Below are 23,286 nucleotides of genomic sequence, written 5' to 3' on the forward strand. Positions count from 1 at the left end.
TAACATGGACTATTCTGTTTTATATTCAGTTTGAGGTTTGATCTGATGCCATGTTACTTTACTGCAGTGGAGTTGGATAAGGTGCTCATTTTACTCTCCTTCTCTATCATCTAATATGATTATCAAGTTTAATTTCAAATTAATTTGCTCATATTTCCATATGCTTACATTAGGAGTACTATTATTTGCTTATTGTTCTTTGGGGGTGGGGGTGGCTTTTCTTTATAATTTTGAATTCATTGTATTGATCTTTTTACTATGTTTGTAACTATCATGCCCCGTGTAAATGTGTGACTTGTCTGCAAAAATCAAATTTTGCGGCATGCTATGACATGTATGTATCCTACAGTCATAAGTTTTGGTAGTTTTTGATGGCAAACACATAGATTCTCATGTTATTTTGTCCCTTAATAAGCAAACATAGGCTGGACAAATATCTGTCTGGGATGTTTTGGTGAATCCTGCACTGAGCAGGGGGTTGGGCCCAATGACCCTGAACCCTTAAACTTCTTACATTCTATTCTATGAAGTACTTAATCACTCTACAGTAAATGTGTTTAATGAAAGTGCAGAGAAACGCAGCATCTATCTGCCTTCAAACTTACTTTACAATGTCTCCTTCCAGACCAATGACTCGTTTAATAATAATCTCTTCTGGGTGTTTGGGAGACCTACAGAAGAAAGAGAATATGATCATGTAATCAATGATTAATGAAGCATTGGGAAATAAATTAAGAAGTATTCAGTAGGACAGACAATACAGAAATAGGTCGTTTACTCTTGTGCTGACATTGTATCAATCCAGTTTAGGGTTCTTTGACACGATATTAGATTATAATGAAGAAAAATGTAAGCCTTACTTAACCAATTACATATTGGTTATGTGTGACACTTGATCAAAAAGTATATAGATGCATAAAAAATGCAGTATATAAACTAAAATATGCTTAGTATTCTGTACTGACATTGAAGTATAAATTCTTGACATTCATTTGACACTGTGCTTATAAACATAGCTAAGAATTATGCATCGAGCAAATATCATTGAGCCGCTAACAACCTAGTTACAAGGTAACATAAAGCTCAAGTCAGCTTAACTGCTGGATTATGTGATCACCCCGTATAAATGTTACACATTTAAGTAATGAATTGCTGTATATTTATGTGGCATTTTTATAAAATAGTTTTACAGGTTTTATGTGAATACAGTTTATGCATTGGAAAATATAAAGTTATGTACATATGCAATATATTTTGGTATATATCTTAGGTATTTTTAAGATTTCTGCTTGCTGTCAGTGAAGTGAGTCACTTGTTTAGGAACGTTTACTTAGATTAAGTAAGCAGTTATACAGAGAGAAGTTAGCAAATTTATTAGGAGTGACAGGCAATGTGGAGTGAGGGGCCTTTAGAAGATTCCCGGCTGTTATGGCAACTAAACGGCACCTCACGTGGGGGGAGAGGAAGGGTTTGAGGCTTCTGAACCCTGATTGAGGCATTTAAATGCCGCTGTCAGAAGTAACAGTGGCATTCAAAGGGTTAAAGGCCATTGCAAGTAGGTATCAGCTGTCAAAGACAGACGACACCCCAATATACAACTCCCAAACCTTCATGACGTTACTGTATATCTTGGAGCATTGAGGGCATGGTTTTTGTTTATATGCAATTTAAATTTTTTATGGTACATTAAAGACAATTTGCCACTAGGCTCATGCTGCCCGAATTACGGGCAGCATGAAGTCAGAATAGATGCACGCATTACTGTGAGGTATGTAGAAAATACATTCTTCAAAAGCCAGGAAAGCAGGGGAAGAGTTACAAAGGCGGATCCACTAGCTTCTCCCCGCCCCAGTAGAGTAGATTGACAGGTCTCTCCCTGTTTGTGTAGAGATATAAATAAACAAAACTAGAATTCACTTCAAACATAAAAATAACATAGATGATTACTCAACCATATAGATAATCTTTTTGGAAACTTGAAAAAGGCTATGCTCAGCCAAAGCATGTCCTCTGCTTTTGTATCTGCTTTTATGGACTGAAGAAATCAATTTTTGACACCTCACCTTGGGAGCGGTCTTCAACTTTTTTTGTTGATGATGTTTGTGTATAGAGGAAGACCTGTCAATCTGAGAGGGGAGAAGTTGGCAGGAAGCTGCCATGTAGAGATGAGCGAGCATACTCGCTAATGGCCGCAACTCACCTGTCACCCGCGCCGGCAGCCGAACCTTTTCTTCCGAGTGGGGAGATACTCGCTAAAAACAATGCTCGATTGAGCAATTGTCCTTAGCGAGTATGCTCGCTCATCTCTACTGCCATGTGAACCTTCCCCCTGTTTTCAATGGCTTTTTAAAGATTGTTTTTTTCTGAAATGCTACAACGTTTCAGAATAAACATATCTTCTCATAATGTGGTCGCCTTTCCTGACTTTATGGTGTTGGTGGTTCAGGCAGCATGAACCTAGTGACAAGTTACCTTTAACTATTAAACTTTTAAATGTCACCTTTATAAAACAATGTTTTTGTTTTTTTTAAACTACAGAATACTGAAATGAATTGTGGGCAATTTATGAAGAGCCCAAAAGTTGTACTATATCTTGTACTAATGTGGAGGGATTTTAAAATCCATTCAAAAGCATTACCTTTTGATTAGCATGTATACTATGTAAGCTAATTACTGACCTCAGTGTTAATTCACACCCACTAAGCAATAATAGCAATAACCTTGAATGAGCATTAGCTTAAATCAAATTTGTGCATATTCACTCACTGAATGGTCACTTTTTGCCAATAATAATATAATTGTACTTTTAAACCTATGATTTATCAAAGTCGCTCTAGGGAAACCTTTCGTTTATAAATTATGCGCCTTCCAAAGAGCTTAATGCGGGATTAGGAAAAGTAATTTAATTAAAGTGTTAAATTAAAGATATTGGAATGAAGCCTTCACACATTTAAATGAACAGGATCTAGCAGCGAATGTTAAAGTAATGCTCTATATGTGGGTACTTTTCAGTTGATCAAGCTATGAATTATCCCTTTTGTTCTTCTGTGAAGAGTAGACATCAGACACATTGGCAAAGTGTGCATGCACTTATATATATGTTGTTCTATTAGAAGAACTAGTACGCTTTATTCCTAATTACTACATGGTCGTAACTGCTCTTACAGCATCGAAAATGTATAAAATAAAGAGCAGAATGTTTGAATCATGTGAGCATTGTTTTAGAACTTCATCTTAAAAAATACTTTCATTTATTTGTTTTTTAGTCGACTTGCTAACATTGATGCCCTATCGATAAAAAGCAACTGATCTCTGACTAATAAGAATGAAAAGATCCCAGCATTTGATAAATCATTCATTTTATACATATTGAGGATCCTGGTAGTCTGAGTCACATAGATATTCACGTACAACACCTACTGAAAAAAATGCCAAAAGCGAATGGTGGGACTAACAACCAAATATGACTAGGTAGTATGCAAAGGCATAGACATAGCTGATATCTCTGTTGCTGTAGTTAAGGGTTTTTTCAAGACAGCACTCGCCGGAATACATTGGGGTCCGAGCTGAAGCCGCTGTTCTGACCCATGTAGTGGCAGATGCTTATAATTGGAGGCCCAGCTCCCACTGATTTCAATGAGATCTGCGCCTGCTATTACGAGCGTCAGCCACTAAACAGGGGTCAGAGCAGCAGCTTCCGCTACAACCCTCATGTATCCCAATAGGCTGTGCCTTAAAAACCCTTTCAACATGTTGAAATTGTGTCTTGTGGAGAATCTTTTACTTCTCCAGAAAACAAACTTGAGTGTGAGATTTTATACTAATATTGTTGTAAGTGCAGTGGCACTGGACCTTTTTTATTTCACTTACGGTGACCCTCTGGTCCTGGACAAACAGAGATGGCCAAACAGCATCTCTGACTGATATACACTATGCTCTGGTATGCTTCGGTAGTCTAAGACACTACATGCCGATCTAACTGGTCGATGCTGCTCACGTGGAAGGCACTGGCCAATCAAAGCAGATGCAGTGTCTTGAAAATCACAGAGACAGTACCATATTTTCCGGCGTATAAGACGACCCCCCAACTGTCGACTTATATGCCGGGAATACGGTGTAGGAAAAAAAATCAATACTCACCTCCCGCGGTGCCGCTGCAGGCTGTCGCTCCCTCCTCCTTGCCAAGAGAGCATTGATTTCTGGAAGCAGAGGTTGAATGCCCCGCCTCCAGAAAGCTAATGCTCTGATTGGCTAACTCAGCGCGGCGTCAGCCAATGAAAGCCGGCGCTGCGTTAGCCAATCACAGGCATTTAATGACATCATTGATCCTACGTAAAGTGAACACATACTGCGATTAAGCAGGTACACATATGTAGATGCACATAAATTCACCAAAATAGCATGAATAGAAGACCTGACTTTCAATAGAAAAATTAGGATAACGGCCCTTTCACATGGGTCTATTTTCCATCTGTGTGCCGTCTGTGTATTTCACTGACAGCAAATGGACCCATTATAGTCAATTAGGCTATTCATACCAGGACCAGAATTCACTTGGACCAGAATCAGGCATGCAATGTCCACTGCCCCCACTGCCCATGGGTATTGGATAGCATAGGGACAGGGTGGTCATGTGCTGTCTGATGAGAGTTGCACCCAGGCACAGATCTGATACGCCCATGTGAATGGGCGCCAAGGATAACATAAATCACATAAGGAATCCGACCTCAAAAATTCACACATATAATGAAGATTATGAAACTACTGTTCAGTGGTTTTAATTAACAGTCACCTTCATGCACCCTTGCATTAAAGACTGAACTTTTGTAAAAGTATTCACTTTTATGTCTAAAACGTCTTCACCAAGCAGATATTTAATCCTTCTCACACAGCTTTGTAAATGGACTGAGCGTTGTTGGCAGCTGAGCCTTGGGCTGTGTTAACCCCTCAGGGTTATACTGCACTTTGTCTGCGATTCTGCAATATTGGTACCGTTCCGATTATGTTGAATCATTTGTCATTATTGACTGCCATAATAGCAGAACATTCATTTTTTACACATATATTTGTTTTTTCTCTTTTCACCCATTAAACTGCATATTAAGGTGCAACTACTGTAAATCCCTTGCTTATGATGTAGAGAGGCAATATGTTCATCATCCCTCTCTCTCTACAGGCAAACTTATGGGTTCTTATTTTTAGACTTACATCAAACTTACAGTGGAGCAACAAAACACTCTCACAGTATACCATTAAATTGCTGAGCTTGGTGCACTGCTGCAATAATACAATGTTGAAAATATGTAATTACTTTGAAATTATATTCAAGAATGACATACAGAAGGAGCAGGAATGTTAGGTACATAAATGCAAACAAGGTGCTTGCCAGATGCACATTTTTCATTTTGAAGGAAGTCTTCTTAGATCTGCTAAGCTATGCAAAAATGAGTGATGCTTCCAAGGAATCCCATTGAATAGCCACATATTCAGAAAAGACGGTTTATGCACAATACAGTAAATCACTTAAACCATAGAAATATTATTTGATTTTTTTCACATATTGTCAGCCTAGCAGCTGCACTTCCTGCAGATCTTTGAATTAAGACATTTGTGAATACGTACATTCACTAAACACCTGCATGTCTATTTTCACCGAAACGCTGAGTTTATAGATGCTACACTTTAAAAGTGTGTATCGGAATATACATTATACACCAAAGTAGTTCAGTACCTGTTAAAAAAAAAAAACACCATGACAACCAAAGTTTGAAATGATTACAGTTATGATCGTTAGATGTATAACTTTTTAGTGGTGCATATATATTTTGTAATCATAGTTGTACTCCTGTGGGTTATAATGCGGAGTATATACATATGCAAACACCAATTAGAAATACCATAAGTTCAAATGATTCTACATGCACACAATGTCCTTATTACACCAAACCAGCAGATAAAAATATGCAGGATCCATAATAAAAAAAAATCATAATTTTATTTATTCATTTTATAAAATTACAAGGTTAAAATAAGGAAAAATCATGGTTACCGTGGTAACAATTATACTAAAAAATGAATGTCTCTAGAATATTCAGCATTTCCCATGTATAACAGAATGTACAGTACATTTTACCAATTAATAAGTTATAAACACCTAATCATTCACAACAGTAAGCGGAAACAAGAGTATAAACAAAATATCCAATACATGAAAGAAGGGATTTATCACACTGCACTGTTGTATCCAGAGCAGGCTCCAACCCGGATTTCCATCTCCTATGCAGAAAAGCAAGATGAAACAGGGATGAAACCATAAGGTTCAGTTTGTAAGATGGAGACCTCCTCCGTCTCCATGTCACATATTTTCCATCTCTGTCAGTCTTTTAAATTGGATAGAAAAGTGCTGTCATCGACATCTTCCAAGAGCCCTAACCTTTCCTTTTACCAGTAATGTTGCAAGATTGGGGCAAGTTTCTTGGGGACGAGTTGTAGTTGTTATTAGCATCATTTTTAGGTACCTATAATTAGATTAATTTTTATTACAATTTTTGTGGTAGAGAAAATGGAAATAGTGTATTAGTCTGGGTTCAGAAAACTGTAATATTAGTGTCCATTTAATTGCACTATTACCTGAACTTTCTACTGTTCTATTGAACCAAACGTAGAACCATAAAACCCTATGTTGTGCTAACTTTAGCTACTAGTAGCTCTGGTTCTTGCATGCACAATTGGTGCACTAAAATTCACCAGTAAGACACCATTTGAGTCCATAATACAGACCAGTATGTCCCCGGTATGCTGCCAAGCAGTGATAGTGCCCAAAGCATTGCCATGTGCGGAAGCTCTTACTCCTGGTATTTAATCACAATGGATAGCCTCCTGGGACCCAGTAAGACTAGAACCTGGCGGGATCTGTAGATTTCATGTACTGAATATCTGGATTGGTGAGACTATTCCAATTTATGTGTTATATGTGTGTCGCATATTGCCTAAAGCCATTTTCCTTTAATATATGAATTAAAAGTTAAGTTTTAATCTTACTGATAAATATTTACATTTTCAATATCTCATCATCTGGCTACATGTTTGTTTTTCCTATTGAATGAGATAGGTGTTAATAATTGATATTCAATGCCTAATGTACATAACTTGTTTTAGAAAAAAAATATTTCTAAAGAGCCACAGCATCTTATACTCCAAAGTCATGTGGAGTCTGGCAGCATCTGACCTCCTGACTGCTACATTAATGATTGGATACAGCGCTAATAAAGCACTTTGCCTGATCATTCAAGTAGAGAACTGAGAAGGCGTCTCTGTGTGCCGGTGATGCAGCAGGTAGTGCAGCCGGAGACACGGGTCCTGCAGTTGTCCTAATCTCAGCTTCTGCCTCAGACACTGCCGGGTGCCCGGTACTAACCGCACTCACGGTCTCTCCTCTTTCACCGTGCGCTGTCAGAAGGGGGTGTCAGCATCATGGCTGCACTGACGCCTTCCTGAGTGACTGCCGACAGCCATGCTGATACTCGAGGACACAGACTATCATAGGGTGCATGAAACTACATCACCTCTGTGAGGAAGACGGGGATTATAAGTGATACACAGAGACGCGTCACTCCTGTAGTCAGCCTCAGGGGATAAGCAGCAGATGTTCCAGAGCAGAAAATTCTGCAGTAAGTCTGCAGTTTTAAATGCACACCACACATTGCACCCCATAACTTAAGAGACTAAATCTACAGTGACTCCAAACAAAAATTCACAACAAAATCTGTACCATTTGGTCCAGATCGGCTGCAAAATTTTCTGCTGCAGAAAATTCACAGCAAAACCACCACATGTGAACATACCCTAAGATTTGTCCCCAGCAGACTTGTTGGTCTTCCATATGTGTGCAGTAGAAGCACCACATTGTAAAGGTTGCTGGGGACTGGAGGGTTTAATCAGGTGCTGCCTCGGAGTGTGCGCTGGAAGCTGGGAGTATATTTTCCCCTTAGGGAATATCACTGAATGACTAGTTTCCGACAAATGAGTTATGGGTGCATGTCCCTCCTGTATTACGGATGAGTGTCCCGGCCCAACTGTGAGTCTACTGCCCTATCTGACACCATCGTAGATCCCTATAATGCTGTGAGTTCGGGTCTTTGGACTTTGGGTCAGGCCAGGACATTCGTCTGTAATGCAGGCGGAGAATACGCCCATAACTCATTCGCCTGAAACTAGCCTGTGCGTATCTGTATGTTTAAATCAATTGTGCCATGTCTACCACTGTAAAATATAATAATAACCACCTACTCTGTTCTCAGATCAGCAACATTAACCCTATGACTTCCGTAGACCAGCAGGGAAGTTTAAATTAGTGTGAAGTTTTTTTTCCCAGTATTCTGTTTTCTTAACTCTGGGTACGCCTTAAAGTCCTAAAATGTGATATTATATATATGTATGTACAGCATTATAATTTCACTTATAGTTGCTTTATTATTGTCTGTTTTCTGAGTCACCAGGGACCAAAAAAAAGATTTTTTTCTCATAGGAGTATATTCATAGTAGCCATTACAATGTCCATAGGTGCTGTCACTCAGCTTTCCAGTGACTCCGAATGGCAGAATTGTGTGTTCGAAATTTCCAACTATGTTAATGTACACCTGAATATACTGTATATGCATATGACACAAACAACCTGAAATCTCTGATTATGTTTGGACATAAATGCACTGCTGTTTTTGAGGTATTTGTAATTTTCTTTAGTTTACAGTCCACAAAATAAGTAGTGGAGAATAGAGCGAAGTAGCAAGCTGACCACATTATCAATATATATTGCAGAACAATTGTAGCACACATTGATTATGGTTAGAACAGTCTAAGGGCCTTTTACACGCTTTACAAGGTAAACTTTCAAACTACTGAAAGATTTAGCGATGTATTTGCATAAAGTTTTAATGGCCTTAACACTTTATCATCTTCGTTTGAATGTAAAAGGACCTCCAGGAGCTGTTTGCAGAGCCCAGCTTGTGTTTAAACACACATCCAGCTGCATTGTTCTCTTGTTGCTGTTGGCAGATTGCATTGCTCTCTCCTGGTTAGTATAAACATGCCATGGAGAGAACAGCATGGGGTCTATTGAGAGATAAATGTGTTTGCTTTACCTATCAGTGGCTGAACAATGGATTTTAAGTTAATCTTAAAATCATTGTCAAACAAAAACTGCACGATGCCCGCTTTTACGTGTAAGGATTATCACTCATTTTTGTCCGTTTGAATGAATTTTGAGCAATAATCGTTGCGGGTAAAAGGGCCTTAAGTAATGTAGGTTTATTGTGCTCCACATTAAACTTGTAAATAGAAGCCAAATAGTCAGGGCAGCAGGTGTCAAATATATACCCCATTTGTGTAGAAATCAAGTCATAGGTTGACCATGATAGTCACCTTGTACAAGTTGAGGGCATAACACGGGTAAGGGTCAGCAGGAGAAAAAGTAAAGAATAAAAGTAACAAGCAAGAATTCTGGTTGGAGATATGCATTAGAGGGGTAGACTGGCTGGGCTATTATGGGTAATTAAGGTACGCAATGAGACACTACAGAAATCAATTATTCAGAACAGTATATCTTCTTTCTATACATAATGGTTGTTAAATAATAAGAGGAATTAACATGCATATCCTGAGAATTGGAGACACTTTGCCCAATGATATTTACATTTTTCAATTGGCCCAGTTTAGTGGAAATCAAGTGTTCCATCAAGCAGTTATGCAGAACCATTAGAAAAATTTCAGTTAAAGAGAAAATGTCAGAGCATCTCCATTTTCTAGCAATGGACTCTCTGGTTGCTGTTAAAACATGAGATATAATAAGGGGGTCACAGGGGACACAACTTTTCATACCCAAAGATAAGAGGTCCACACTTGGACTCCAATTAAAGTTGGCCTGCAAAATTAAGCCAAGTGCTTGGTACATTTGATACCAAAGTAGTTTAAAGAATTCACATGAACACCAAATCTATATCAGTGAACCAATTTGCTTGTGGCATCTCCAGCAAGTGCTGGAGTGTTGTGGTAAAAATTTTGGCTGAATGGTAGAGGGCCAGGTACCATCTATTAATTTTGAAGTGATTTGTACATTGAGAGGTTATGAGATAAAGTTGGTTTGCCAGTGACTATTGATTTGCATTGAATGATTCTTGGAGATTTTTTTCCCCATTGGTTTGAAAAGGAAGAGCAAGCGGAGAGGAGTGGGGGTGATAGTACCATATTGGTCTTAGTGACACCGTTAGTCTGCTTACTGTTAAATAAAAATGATTCATACTTTGTAAGTGGAGTTGCAGTCAGAGGGGTAAGTAAGAAAAGAAAATGTTGTAATTGAAGGCATTTATAACATTTTTTATGTAGCAATTGAAATGGTTCATGTAATTGTGTGAAAGATTTCAAAATTGATACTTCAAATAAATCCTCTACTTTAGAAATACCTCTGACATATCAAGCATCAATATAGTTGGATCACCTCAAGGGCATTTTAAAGATTCAAAGGGGCAGGAACTTGGTAAGTAAGGAATTTTTTTTCCAAATATATAGAGTGGCAGATATCATAGTGTAATTTTTTAAAGTTAATCTAGAGCCTCATATTAGGTTTGAGAGTTTGGGGTACCTAGTAATATTAGATTCAATATGGATACAATGCTTGGAGGCAGTCATTCAATCACCAGCTTTTAAGTTGATTAATGAAGCATTATGATATATTTTTTTTAATAGAAGCATCCAGGGCCTCCTTGGGAGGGATGGAAGTATAGTACCTTGGTTGATACTCGTGCTTTTTGGTTGCACCAAATAAAATGCATTAGTAGACTGTATTCTTTTAAGGAAAGTATTGGGTATGATCACAAGGAGGTTGCAAAATAGATTTTGGGGAGTCATAACATTTTGACAATAGTGATACAACCTATCCAAGAGACCCATAAATGAGTGTACTTTTTGATATTTTTTATCAAAGAGTAATAGTAGAGTTTTTTAAATTAATAGTTCCCAGTTGACTAGTAGGAATTGTTAAACTGATGCCCAGATAGGAAATTTGTCCCTCTGACCATTTGTAATGGTAGAGATTTTGTAGTTTTGCTTGAGTAGTTCCAGGAATTCCCATATTGAGCATTAAAGACTTAAAAGAATTGATATTATGGTAGCTTACCAAGCCAAATTTCTCAATAATTTCTGATATTGTGTTAAGGAAGGATTCTGGGGATGTTTGGCTAAGGAAAACATAATTAGCAGAAAGGCTAATACGATGTTCAATATTTCCTATGTTAATGCCAGATATGTCTGGGGATGAGCGAATTATATGGGCTAAGGGCTCCATCACTAAAGAAAATATTATCAGTGACAGTGGGCACCCCTGACATGTTCTAATTGAGATATTAAATAGGTTGGAAATTGAGCCATATGTGTATATCTGGGCTGACTGAGAAGTGTAAAAGGCCATTGTAGAAGAATTCAAGGGGCCACCAAAGCAAAATCTTAGAAGCAGCTCCTTGGGGAAAGATGTATGTGATCAAACACCTTCTCTGCATCCAGACTGAGGAGCAGAGAAGGCATTCCCCAGGTTGATACCGAGGAGATAATGTTGATAATGTGCCATCAATTGTTTGGCGTCATTTGATAAGTTCCACCTGATGTTTGTCAATTAAATTTGGTATAACCTCTGATAGTCTGCTTGCTAATATCTTAGCATATAATTTTATAGTTGTATTAAAAAGGGAAATAAATCCAAATTGGGGGGGATAGTCTGGAGTTTTGTTAGGTTTAGATAGGGTAAGAAGTGCTTGCAACATCTCTGGTGGGATATGTCTGTTTATAGCTATTTTGTTAATACTCTAGTTAGATAAGGGGCTAGGGTGGATCTCTGGGCTTTGCAATACTCATTCATAAGGCCTTCAGGGCCAGGGAATTTAAGCGGGTTAAAAGTTTTTTAGCTTCCAGGACCTCGGCAGAATTAAATGGCTAGGATAGAGCATTCAATTCAGTCGAGGATAATGTGGATGAGTTTAGGTTATTCAAAAAGGAGGATATATCATTGTGCATGAGTTGAATAGTAAAATTATCAATCAAATTATTTATAGTAGCTTACAAATATATCAACAACGCCTTGGGGAATGAATATCTTATTATCTTTGGTGTCGTGAATAAAGGGAATGCGGAACTTAGCTGTGCGGGTTTTTGCTTGTTTCCCTAGTATAACTCCTGGTTTGTTACCATGCCAATAATATGTCATTTTCAATTTCCTTAAAGCTAGATCATGTTCATGAAGTTGTTGATGTAAAGCAGATTTTTCTTTGGCTCTATCTGGGGAGTAAGAAGTTTTAATCAATCTATGCAACACACAAAGTTGTGTTTGCAAAGACAATGGTAAAGCATTCATGTGTGATTTATCGTGAGATGCTTGTTTTATAAAAGAATCTCTTATAAGTGATTTGCAGGCACACCACAGTGGAGTCAGAGAGATTGAGCTCGAAATAGTCTAGAAGTGATTGTAATGAGTGAGGAGCATATTTTGAATGTTGTAACATATAATTATTAAGACACCAAAACTTGGTGAGTGATTGATTAAATTGTTCTTGAATTGACATGGTAATAGGGGCATGGTCTGACCAGGATATACTGGCTATCATTGTAGAGGTGACATTATTTATAAAGTTTTTAGCTATCAAGAAAAGATCAACTCTACTATATACCTTGTGAGGGTGCAAAAAAAGAAAGTACGATTGCATTCAGTTAGATGTTGTAGACGTGGGATATCAAATAAATTGTTGTTTTTAAGAAGACAGACAATAGAGGTTGGTTGATTTGTGGGTTTGGTGGTTGATGAATCCATTGAGGACCAGAGGGTTTTGTTAAAATCACCCAGTAATATTAGAGGACCTTCTTTGGATTGTTTTTTTTTTTTTTTTTGATAAATGCATGTTGTCCAGGGGTAGAAGCATATACTGAAGCTATAGTGTATTTGGTATTATTAAAGGAGCAAACCAAAATGACATAATGCCTATCATCATCAACAATCTCTCTTTATGGTTCAAAAAGTATTTTATTAATGAGATACATGTTCAGTAATGAGCAAATAAATATTGTGAAAGTAGGATTTAAAGGGGTTGTCTCGCGGCAGCAAGTGGGGTCATACACTTCTGTATGGCCATATTAATGCACTTTGTAATATACATCGTGCATTAATTATGAGCCATACAGAAGTTATTCACTTACTTGCTCCGTTGCTAGCGTCCCCGTCGCCATGGATCTGTCTAAATTCACTGTCTTCTGGCGTTTTTAGACGCGCTTGCGCAGTCCGGTCTTCTGCCTGGTGAATGGGGCCGCTCGTGCCAGAGAGCTGGTCCCACGTCGTCATCGTAGCTCCGCCCCGTCACGTGTGCCGATTCCAGCCAATCAGGAGGCTGGAATCGGCAATGGACTGCACAGAGCCCACGGTGCACCATGGGAGAAGACCTGCGGTAAATCGTGGGTGAAGATCCCGGCGGCCATCTTGGAGAAGGAAGAAAGAAGTCGTCGCAGAGCGGGGATTCGGGTAAGTAATATACATTTTTTTTTTAACCCATCCCTTGGGTTTGTCTCGCGCCGAACAGGGGGCCTATTGAAAAAAAAAACCCGTTTCGGCGCGAGACAACCCCTTTAAGTTATCATTGCACCAATAGTTGGCATCTGTATATCACATTATGAGTAGCCTTCCATTTTTACTCTATAAAACAAGAGAAAGGGTCCCCCACCACGAACAAGTAATACAGGACACAAACTTTGTATGGAAAAAGGATCAAGAGTAAAGAAAAGTAAGAAAAGGGCAGGTTGGGGAGAGGGGCAGAAATTAGGCAGAGAAGAAGTGGAAATATTTCCCGTGTGCACAACCAACAATCTCTTTTTGAAGAGAAAATGCAACAGTTTCTTTGATAGCTATAGATACTCTACATCTTTTATGCGTTGTGGGAGAGGAGAAAATATGGGAAAATAGTTTAAGAGTCAGCCTAAAGGTACCTTCTTTGTTTAAATGCGTTTCTTGAATGCATAAAATATCATTACCAGTTATATGGGCCTCCCTCCATACCATTGATCTTCTGAAGGGTGAGTTTAGACCCTTGGTGTTAATGAAAATTATTTTAAATATCATTATAGGAGAAGTAAATAAGTTTAGGTTAGGGAGAAATCTGGGAGGCCAAGGAGAAATCATCTCCACCAGGATTCCCCAACTTCCCCCCAGTCACTGCATAGCCAAAAAGCAATTGTGTGTACATGCCTCTTAGACTGGATAATGGGAAACAGCAATATAATGTCAATAAAGCAAACAGTGAGCCCTAAAACAGAGGCTAGAGAGTTAACATAAAGATTTGTATTTGTAATTTTGATGTAAACTACAATATGAAAAGGAACGTTCTTTGAAGTTGCTGTCATAGAACTACTGGAACAACAGTAAGAAAATTATTACAATATATTATATTGTCACAAGCACTTGCTCTCTCAAAAGCGTTTCATGTTACAAGAGATAAGGTTAACTGAGGACTCTATTGAAACGCAATTCAAGAAGAAATCCCCCAAAAATAATTTCATGACACTCTGAAAGCCTGGTAATGTACGAATACAAACACATATGAAACAATCCTTCCTACAATCAAAAGTTAGAAACAAATACACAGAAAAAGTACAATGTGCCAGTTCACTCACACACGTGCTTTTTTTTAGCGTTTAATGCTGCATTTTAAAGGCAGCGCTAAACGCTGTCAAACGCTACTATTGATTTTAATGGGGCTTCTCAGACAAGTGCTAAAACACTGTGTTATTTAATGGTGCGTTTTTCAAGCGTCCTATGTTCTATTTTCGGCATTTCAGTGTTTTAAATGCAATGTGTCACCCATTAAAATGAATGGGGAGCGTATTCAGTGCTGCTGAAAATGCGGTAAAACACGGTGACTGCGTTTTTAAACACAGGTACTTTGCCACCGAGAATGGAAAAAAAAATTACAGGGAGTTGTTAACAGCTCCTTATCCCTAGCTTCTCAGACAGAAAGAAAAAGCCAGTGCAGAGAGAATACAGAAGTAAAAGAATTTAACAAAAGCCGCAGGGCATCATAAATCATATGTTAGGGGGTAGATAATATCCATTTCATAAAACCCATACATATACCAAAAAGTCCCTTCTATAATACATATCAAACAGAAGAAAAGCAAACTGGAGTACAGGACTTATAAAAATATGTATATTTATTAAATATAGAAAAGTCATACAAAGAAGAAACACACAAAAGCACATACATAAGTATACAAAATCACAATAAATCAAAAAAATCACCACATAATCATATGAATCCATAAGAGCATAATACTAATCAAAATATAAGTATACCGGTAGACATGTCCAGGGCAATAGCCATCAATGCATCTCCAGTACAGCCCCCATTCAGGAGGAAAGAGTAAAGTGCATATCAGAGATAATGCAAAGAGTTTTAAATACCTATTAGGTTCCCCAGGGGTCCACCATAGTGTGGGGACTAAACCCTTGACATGCGTTTCTGACACACATTTCACAGACCCTCTAAAGCTTCTGCGCATGCGTCTGCCATTTTTCCGACGACAAATCCAGGGGCCTTAAGTAAGTAATTTCATCTCCCCTAATGGATATGATCCTCGAAGGGAGATGAAACTTTAATTTTTTTAAACTTATTTTTAACTTTACATGATCGCTATTATTCATTGAATAACAGCTATCACGTGACCGGGGACTGCATATCATGGCCCCCAATGACATCTCCCTGCTCTCAGGTATGTTTGACAACCAGGAGCATGGAGATTTTAAAATTCTCAGACCCTCCGGCCTTCTGCACCCAATATTTTGATGTCTTGCACGCATGCGTAGAATTTGTAGGAGCAGATCACAGTGGGCGAGTAGTTTCAGCTCTCCTCACAGATTTGATCCATGAGGGGAGATGAAACTTTAACTTTATTTTAACTTTTATGTGATCAGCATTATCCATTGGATAATGACGATCACGTGAGCGGGGGTCACACACCGCGCCCCTGATGACAGCTCTAGATTTTTGGCTACCTCCAGCAGCCGGTAGCAGGGAGCTGTCATACATACAGGCCTCCAGGGCTTTAGTCTACAGGGTCGGAGTGTTTTTATGGCCCTGTAGATTAAAGCCCAAACACCAAGGACATAAAAACACGTATGGGTGGTCACTAAAAGGTTAAAGCAAAAAAGGACTTAAGTAAATACAATATATATATATATATATATATATATATATATATGTCTCTTGATATGTGTAGCACACCAAACGCTTTTATTGTTTGTGCTTGGTGATCTAGGACTGAGGACCTCAATATTGTAGCGACACCTAGTCCCACTGATAGAGTGCTGGGGGGGAGGTGGGGGCTGCCATAGTAGTGCAACGATGCGAGTCAGGCATCCTTCAAATGACCATATTTGTGACAGTCGCTGTGACACCAGAGGATAAACCCAAAACCTCCGCTTCTTCCTTCTGGGCTCTTCCTCCAGCATTGGACAGGGCAGTACACTGGAATCAGCCACGACCCAGCCTGAAGCACGTCGTCCTGAAAAACATCATCTCAAGACGACAGCTAGCAATGAACTGAGCTCACTTAAAAGGCCCCTGTGTGGTCATCTGACTGGGCTGGCTCAGTTCTGGCATTATCAGCTTGCTTGGCTGCATTTATAACTGCACTGAAAACGCAGTTAAAAAGGCAGTCAGATGCTGTAAAAAGTGCATGTCAACAAAGCTGAAAACGCAGTGTTTTTACAACTGCATGTATGAGAAAGGCCTAAATCTTAAAGTGAATCTTCACCTTTTATCATCATGCCATTTTTAGGTCAAAATTGTATGCTCATTAATTTCTTAACATATCTTTATAGCAATTGGAGCTTTATTTTTCAAATATGGATTTCCAAATCCCCTCCAAGGATATCTATCTTAAAGGGGGCTACAGGTAACGAAAACTGCACGATGTAAGTGCAGTTACCCACAACGATTATCGCTCAAAAGACGGCTTTTGAGTGAATTTTGAGTGACAATCGTTGTGTCTAAATGGGCCTTTACACATGAGAAACATGTATAGCAGGTCTGGGTTAGGTACTTAGAAAGCGGGACTCAGTTTATGTATTAAAGCCTGTTCATATATATATATATATATATATATATATATATATATATATAAAAATCAAGGATTAATGGCTACAAAATAGCCATTTACATAGACTTGCATTACAATGAGATAAAAAATGGAGGGCTACAATTAGCCAATTATATTTGCACCACACTCATCAGTATCCAATCATTGGGGTTCCTACCCGTAATCAGCTGTTTGAACTGGCACAGTGTTTGCGTGAGTGATGCTGTCCATCGTTCAGCCTGCGATACCCTTGTGCACTGGTCACATTTGCTTTCTACATCTCAGTCCTACTTAAGTGAATGGGTTTGATCTGCAAATAGCAGATGCTGCTGCTAAGCAATGTGCGTCACTGTGCCTGGTATGCAATGACGAGGTCTCAGTTCTTGCAAAAACACTGCAGCCCCTTCAAACATCTTATTGAAAGGGTGCCAGGGGTCAGACCCCCATGAATCTGATATTGATGATTTATTCTAAGGATAGGTCACAGAGTGCATTTGTTTAGATAAAAAAGTCTGATATTCAACTGTAAGCATTTACTTTAAAATGTTGGCTTGAGTGGGATTTGGAGTTAAGAATATATTAATGTATGGTTGCAACAGGAAATATCTAATATAACATTATTGGAAAGGCTCCCATTAACTACTGTTACAGGTCTGCCAATGGATACAAAAATGACTGTAATTTGGTATCACTCTCTATTATGGCACCTTATAGATGCCAAATGCAATTTACACAGTAACGTAAGTGCAGTGCTAGAAGATCTAGAATAAAAATAAAGCATTAGTAAATAGTACCCTGCAGGAGAGGGCAACAATAAAGACAGAATGAAGGTGTTAAGCAGCATTTGTCAAGATATACATGCCAGGAAAAAAGAAGTAGATTGCTGCGGATTTATTGGATTATAAACAACATAAGTTATAATGCTCAGCAACACCGATGCATCAATAAGCAGCCGAGAAAGAGATGAGTAATTGTACATTTACAGAAGCATCATGTAAACGGGTCTTTCATAGAATGCTCTATGTGTTCTGCTCAAGCAGAAAAGCTCTTGAAAATGAGTCATGAGACTATACCATTATGATTTTATATATGACAGAGTTTTAAAATTAGTATATTTACTGCCATATTTCCTGATAGAAACAGACTGGATTTCAATGTATTTTTCTTATCAACAATATACAGGGAACAAACAAAGACAAAATCAATAGATAGTAGCTTTTGCTAAGAAGTGACTGCTATATTTATTGTATTCTTTATTATCAGATTTATCATTTCAAGTTCTGCTCTGCCTTTTATGTTGTAGTGTGAAGTATTTTCTCTCTGTCCATAAACTTACTTCAATATGCTGTATTAATTATTCATGTAGTGAATGACATTCTGCTCTAGACAATTTTGCCAACTTTAGCACGCAATATATAATCTTGCATTTTTAATACTGTCTTCTTTTATATTGAACACAGAGAAAACAAGCTTAGCCTATGGACTGTTAAGTGGGACGCAGAGCCAATATTCACTTTTAATTATTTTCTTTTACCTACTCCACAGTTCTGTATCTCTCTGCGGGTACCATATCATTTGCTGAAATGAGCAGACACCATATACTTGAAGGTATTTGTGAGATTAGAAAAACTGTTTGTAATAGGCTTTTCTCATCTCAAGAAACTCAAAGCGAAGCTTGGAAATTCTTGTTATTTGAAGAGATGTGGAGCAGGGGAGTTAGTGGGTAGCACCTGGGTGCTCATTCACCAATGTCCATTGGGGTCAATTTTTTCACAAGAAGCTAAGTTAAGCTCTCTGTATGTTTTTTTGGAGAAGAGTGGGATAGGTAAAGCTTTTGTAAATAAAATTTGGTGACAGGCTAATATCTTTGGTCTCATTAAAGGGGTTGTCTCGCGGCAGCAAGTGGGGTTATACACTTCTGTATGGCCATATTAATGCACTTTGTAATATACATCGTGCATTAAATATGAGCCATACAGAAGTTATTCACTTACCTGCTCCGTTGCTAGCGTCCCCGTCGCCATGGATCCGTCTAATTCTGATGTCTTCTTGCTTTTTTAGACGCGCTTGCGCTGTGCGGTCTTCTTCCTGGTGAATGGGGCCGCTCGTGCCGAAGAGCTGGTTCTCGTAGCTCCGCCCCGTCACGTGTGCCGATTCCAGCCAATCAGGAGGCTGGAAGCGGCAATGGACCGCACAGAGCCCACGGTGCACCATGGGAGAAGACCCGCGGTGCATCGTGGGTGAAGATCCCGGCGGCCATCTTGGTGAAGGAAGAAGAAGGAAGAAGGAAGGCGTCGCAGAGCGGGGATTCGGGTAAGTAATAATTTTTTTTTTTTTTTAACACATCCTTTGGGGTTGTCCTGCGCCGAACGGGGGGCTTATGGGGAAAAAAAAAAACGTTTCGGCACGGGACAACCCCTTTAAGTCCTAATTTATGTTAGTCTAGTGTTTGGGTTTTCTTTTTTTTAACTTATTTATTGATTTTGTTTTGCTTTATTTACCTCTCTGGACTCATATACGGAGGGAGGGTGCTCTCCTTCCACTCAGCACCCTTTAAAAGTAAAAACCTCGTTATTTTGGCTCTTAATTTTAATAAAACTTTATCCCTACAAGTGGCTACCTTTGTACTGACAAAGGAGATGTAGATAATTGAAAAAAAAAAATGGCTGTTTAATTGTTTACGACCCACAATGACCCTCCATGTTTTTTGGTTTTGCACTGCTTCTTTCAGTTAGCTGATATCCATGCTAGTATCAACTGGCTGAAAATGAGCGATACTTGTTATATGTAAACGTGGGCATTGTGCACTTTCCGTTTGAACGATGATTTTAAAGTTAACTTAAAATCTATCGTTCAGCCACTGAGAGATAAAGCAAACACATTTATATTTCAATAGACTGCATGCTGTTCTCCCTATGGCAAGTTTACACTAGTCAGGAGAGAACAATGCAACCTGCTGGCAGCCATGAGAGAACAAAGGAATGTTCCAGCAGCTATTTGCACAGCTGGGTGTGTGTTTAAACACATGCTGGGCTCTGCAAACAACTCATGCAGGCTCTTTTACATGCAAATGAAGATGATAAAGTGATAATGGCTATTAACACTTCATGCAAATAGATCACTAAAACGTTCAATTATTTGTAAGATAATCGCCCCGTGTAAAAGGCCACCTTTTACAGGCATAGATAATTTGCTCCCGCGGGGTTTTGAACGATAATTGTCCTGTGTAAAAGCATGCAGAAACATAATGACTGAATGAGAATTGTTCGGTCGTTCAGTTTAAACCTGCTTAAAAACTGAATGATACATCGTTCAGTGTAAACAGCATCTATTCAGTACTTAGGGTCCGCTGCTTACAGTGAATGGAGAGGAGCGGGGGAAGAGCGGGGAGAGAACTCTCCTCCAGCTGCCCTGCCTCCCTGCAGCCGCGTGGTCAGTGACGTTGTCCTGTGTAACCGCATTAGAGCGACTATACATGGGAATGAGTGTCAGGCATTATTTGCCCGACACTTGTTACGTGTAAATGGGTATTTTTTTCAAGTGCTTAATAATCTATTGTAGAAGAATTTAACTATGCTGATCTGGAAAGGCACATTGAGGGATATATCTTCCCTATCAACCTTTGAAAAATAAACTTACAGTGTGTCTAATAGAAACATGTGGTACTAACAAGAAGGATACCAGAAAGTTCAGTCTCTAGTATATGAGATGCATTTAGGTATTGCAGTTGACTTATGAATTAACTCACATAAAGGGGAAAAAATTAGCAGCACCAGTCCAGAGGAGTGCATTTATTCAAAACAGACAATAGTTCAGTTCTTCTTGACCTATAAAAAGTTCTGAAAAGGGCCCTGAGGGACTAAAGTGTCTAATGGTAGGTTAGTAAATACTCTACAATACTACTATCTGCACTGCCTGATTCTTTTTAAGAGAGACGTTTAGATGGATAATACATTTTTACTTAACAGAATACTGGGAAAAGGAAAAAACTTGATTCTATGCTTTATGCCAAAATCATACATATCCACGAAATTCATAAATACATCACTGTCACTATTAAGCAAAACTCAGTGAAGTGATATGAATTTTATCCGGTGAGCAGTTGTTATTTCCTGTTCGGCTGGTTTCACATCTATGTTGGAACCTTTAGCTGGAGCTTCTGTCACAGATCTGGCTCAAAATACCGGAACAAAAAGCGCTGCATGGAACGCTTTTTATTCTGTCCAAAAGCCAGACAGCCGGGCAGAAAGCTGATGGACACTGTAATAGTCAGTAGGGTCTGTCCGGCGCTGTTTGGTACCGTCCAGAGACGGAGCTGTTCAGCCGCGGAGATTTCCCTTTTTTTTTTTTTTTTTTTTAAACTCAAAAATTTTTTATTGAATTTTTTACAGGTTAACATACGCAATAGCCACAATACTCAAACATTATAGCAAAGAATTATAGGCCTTGTCAATGTGTCATAACTGCTTTTAAAAAGTAAATTCTTTCCCTCTCTAGGTCCCCCCGACTCAAAGGGCAGAACCGAGGGAGGGAACCAACAGAAAACACTAATAGAGATCCCTTTCGGGAAAGTAATGCGGGGGAGCACAGTCTGTGGACTGTAGCTCAAACTTGTAGGATTATGGATATAAAAGAGAAGAAGAAAGGGGGGGGGAGGGGAGGTCAATTGGGATGAAAAAGGCAATTGGGGGGGGAGAGGATGGAACGAAGTCAGGGGGCTGGGAAGAAGTCCCAAGGCGACCTGCTTCAAGATCCTTTCTCCCTTACCTTCCACTTGTCGAGGCTCCACGTCTCAAGATGCAGGTGTGCCACCGCTCAACGCCCGAGGCCAAGCCCCTCGCTCCGAGGAACCGTGTTGTCGCCCATCTCCTCCGCAGCCGGCTGGTGCAGGGGCGGGGAAGTCGTCCCTCCTCCCCTGTCCAGACCTAAGGTCAGGTGTTGTTGTTCAGTGGCTTTCCTTCTCAGGTCTCTCCAGGGGTACCAGGTAGTAATAAAGTCCTCCTGGTTTCCCTTTGACCAGCTCGTGATCTCTTCCAGGTTGCATATTAGATCGGCCTTTTCTCTCCACTTGTTTGCTGTGGGCGGGGTTTGTTGGAGCCAATTCAGAGGAATTAATGCTTTGGCTGCATCAATCAATTGTGCGATTAGCTTGTTTTTGCGCGGATGAAAATGGGTCGATGGTTTCCATAAGAAAACCATGTCAGGTGTTAGAGTGAAGTCCGGGGACAGAGCTCTGAGGTCTCTCTCTACTTCCGTCCAGTATCCTGAGATACCTGGGCATTCCCACCAGATGTGGAGGAAGGAGCCCACATCTCCTCCGCACCTCCAGCACTCATTGTGTGGGGCTAATTTATAGCTGAAGAGCCATTGGGGGGTTTTATACCACCTAACTAATAATTTATAATGACACTCCTGCATAAGAACGCATGGGGATAGGCCATATGCCAAGCTCAGGATTAGTTTAGTGTCTGCTGTGGAGAGCGAAATCCCCAGTTCTTTCTCCCAGGAAGTTATGAAGGCGGGTTTGGCATGTAGAGGGGGCGCTATGAAGCTCTTTCTTATAATGGAGATTTTCTTTGAGCCCGATGAATTTGTTTTCAGGGCGTTTTCAAATTGTGTCTTGGGTCTGGTTGATTTGTGTTTAACCTGGAAGTCATTAAAAACCTTTTTCACATGCGCTTTTTGCAGAAAGGAGAGGGAGTTATTGGGAGCTAGGGTGGTCATGATCACCTCTGACGATTTGTGTGCTAAATTCTGGATGTCTTCCAACCTACTATTTGCAAATTGTTTCCAGATGCTCATGGAGCCTGAGTCTTGCTGGATCCCTAATAATCTGCCCAGCCCTCTGATGGGTAGCAATGGCGAAGGATCTGGCGCGAGCAATTGTTTGAATTTATCCCATGTTTCGCAGGGGCCTCTAAGTAGGGGATTGAATCTTTTTGCCCTATATTGGTGTTTTGTCGGGAACCACAGGTCCTCCATTAGAAAATCGTTCTGGGAGGCCTTCGCCAGGTTTTGAAGTATTGGGTCTCTTGCCGGGTGTGTCAGGTCAACCCAATAGCTAATTTGGATAGCCTGGTAATAATCCTGGATGTTCGGCAAATCCATCCCTCCCTCTGTTCTCCG

General features: G+C 39.4%; 1 protein-coding gene across 1 annotated transcript in view; it reads right to left on the reverse strand.

Moving 5' to 3' along the window:
* Positions 1 to 792, reverse strand: part of LOC136610038 (mitochondrial inner membrane protease subunit 2-like) — a 341,138-nt gene extending 340,346 nt beyond the window's left edge. Inside the window, exons 1-2 of the mRNA XM_066589307.1 lie at positions 779 to 792; positions 606 to 671 (exon numbers count right to left, since the gene is read on the reverse strand). Coding sequence (XP_066445404.1) covers positions 606 to 671; positions 779 to 792 — 80 coding nt within the window. The remainder of the gene's footprint in view (positions 1 to 605; positions 672 to 778) is intronic.
* Positions 793 to 23,286: the final 22,494 nt, after the last annotated feature.

This window comes from Eleutherodactylus coqui, chromosome 2 (genome assembly GCF_035609145.1).
Source record: "Eleutherodactylus coqui strain aEleCoq1 chromosome 2, aEleCoq1.hap1, whole genome shotgun sequence".
In the NCBI taxonomy this organism is placed as follows: domain Eukaryota; kingdom Metazoa; phylum Chordata; class Amphibia; order Anura; family Eleutherodactylidae; genus Eleutherodactylus; species Eleutherodactylus coqui.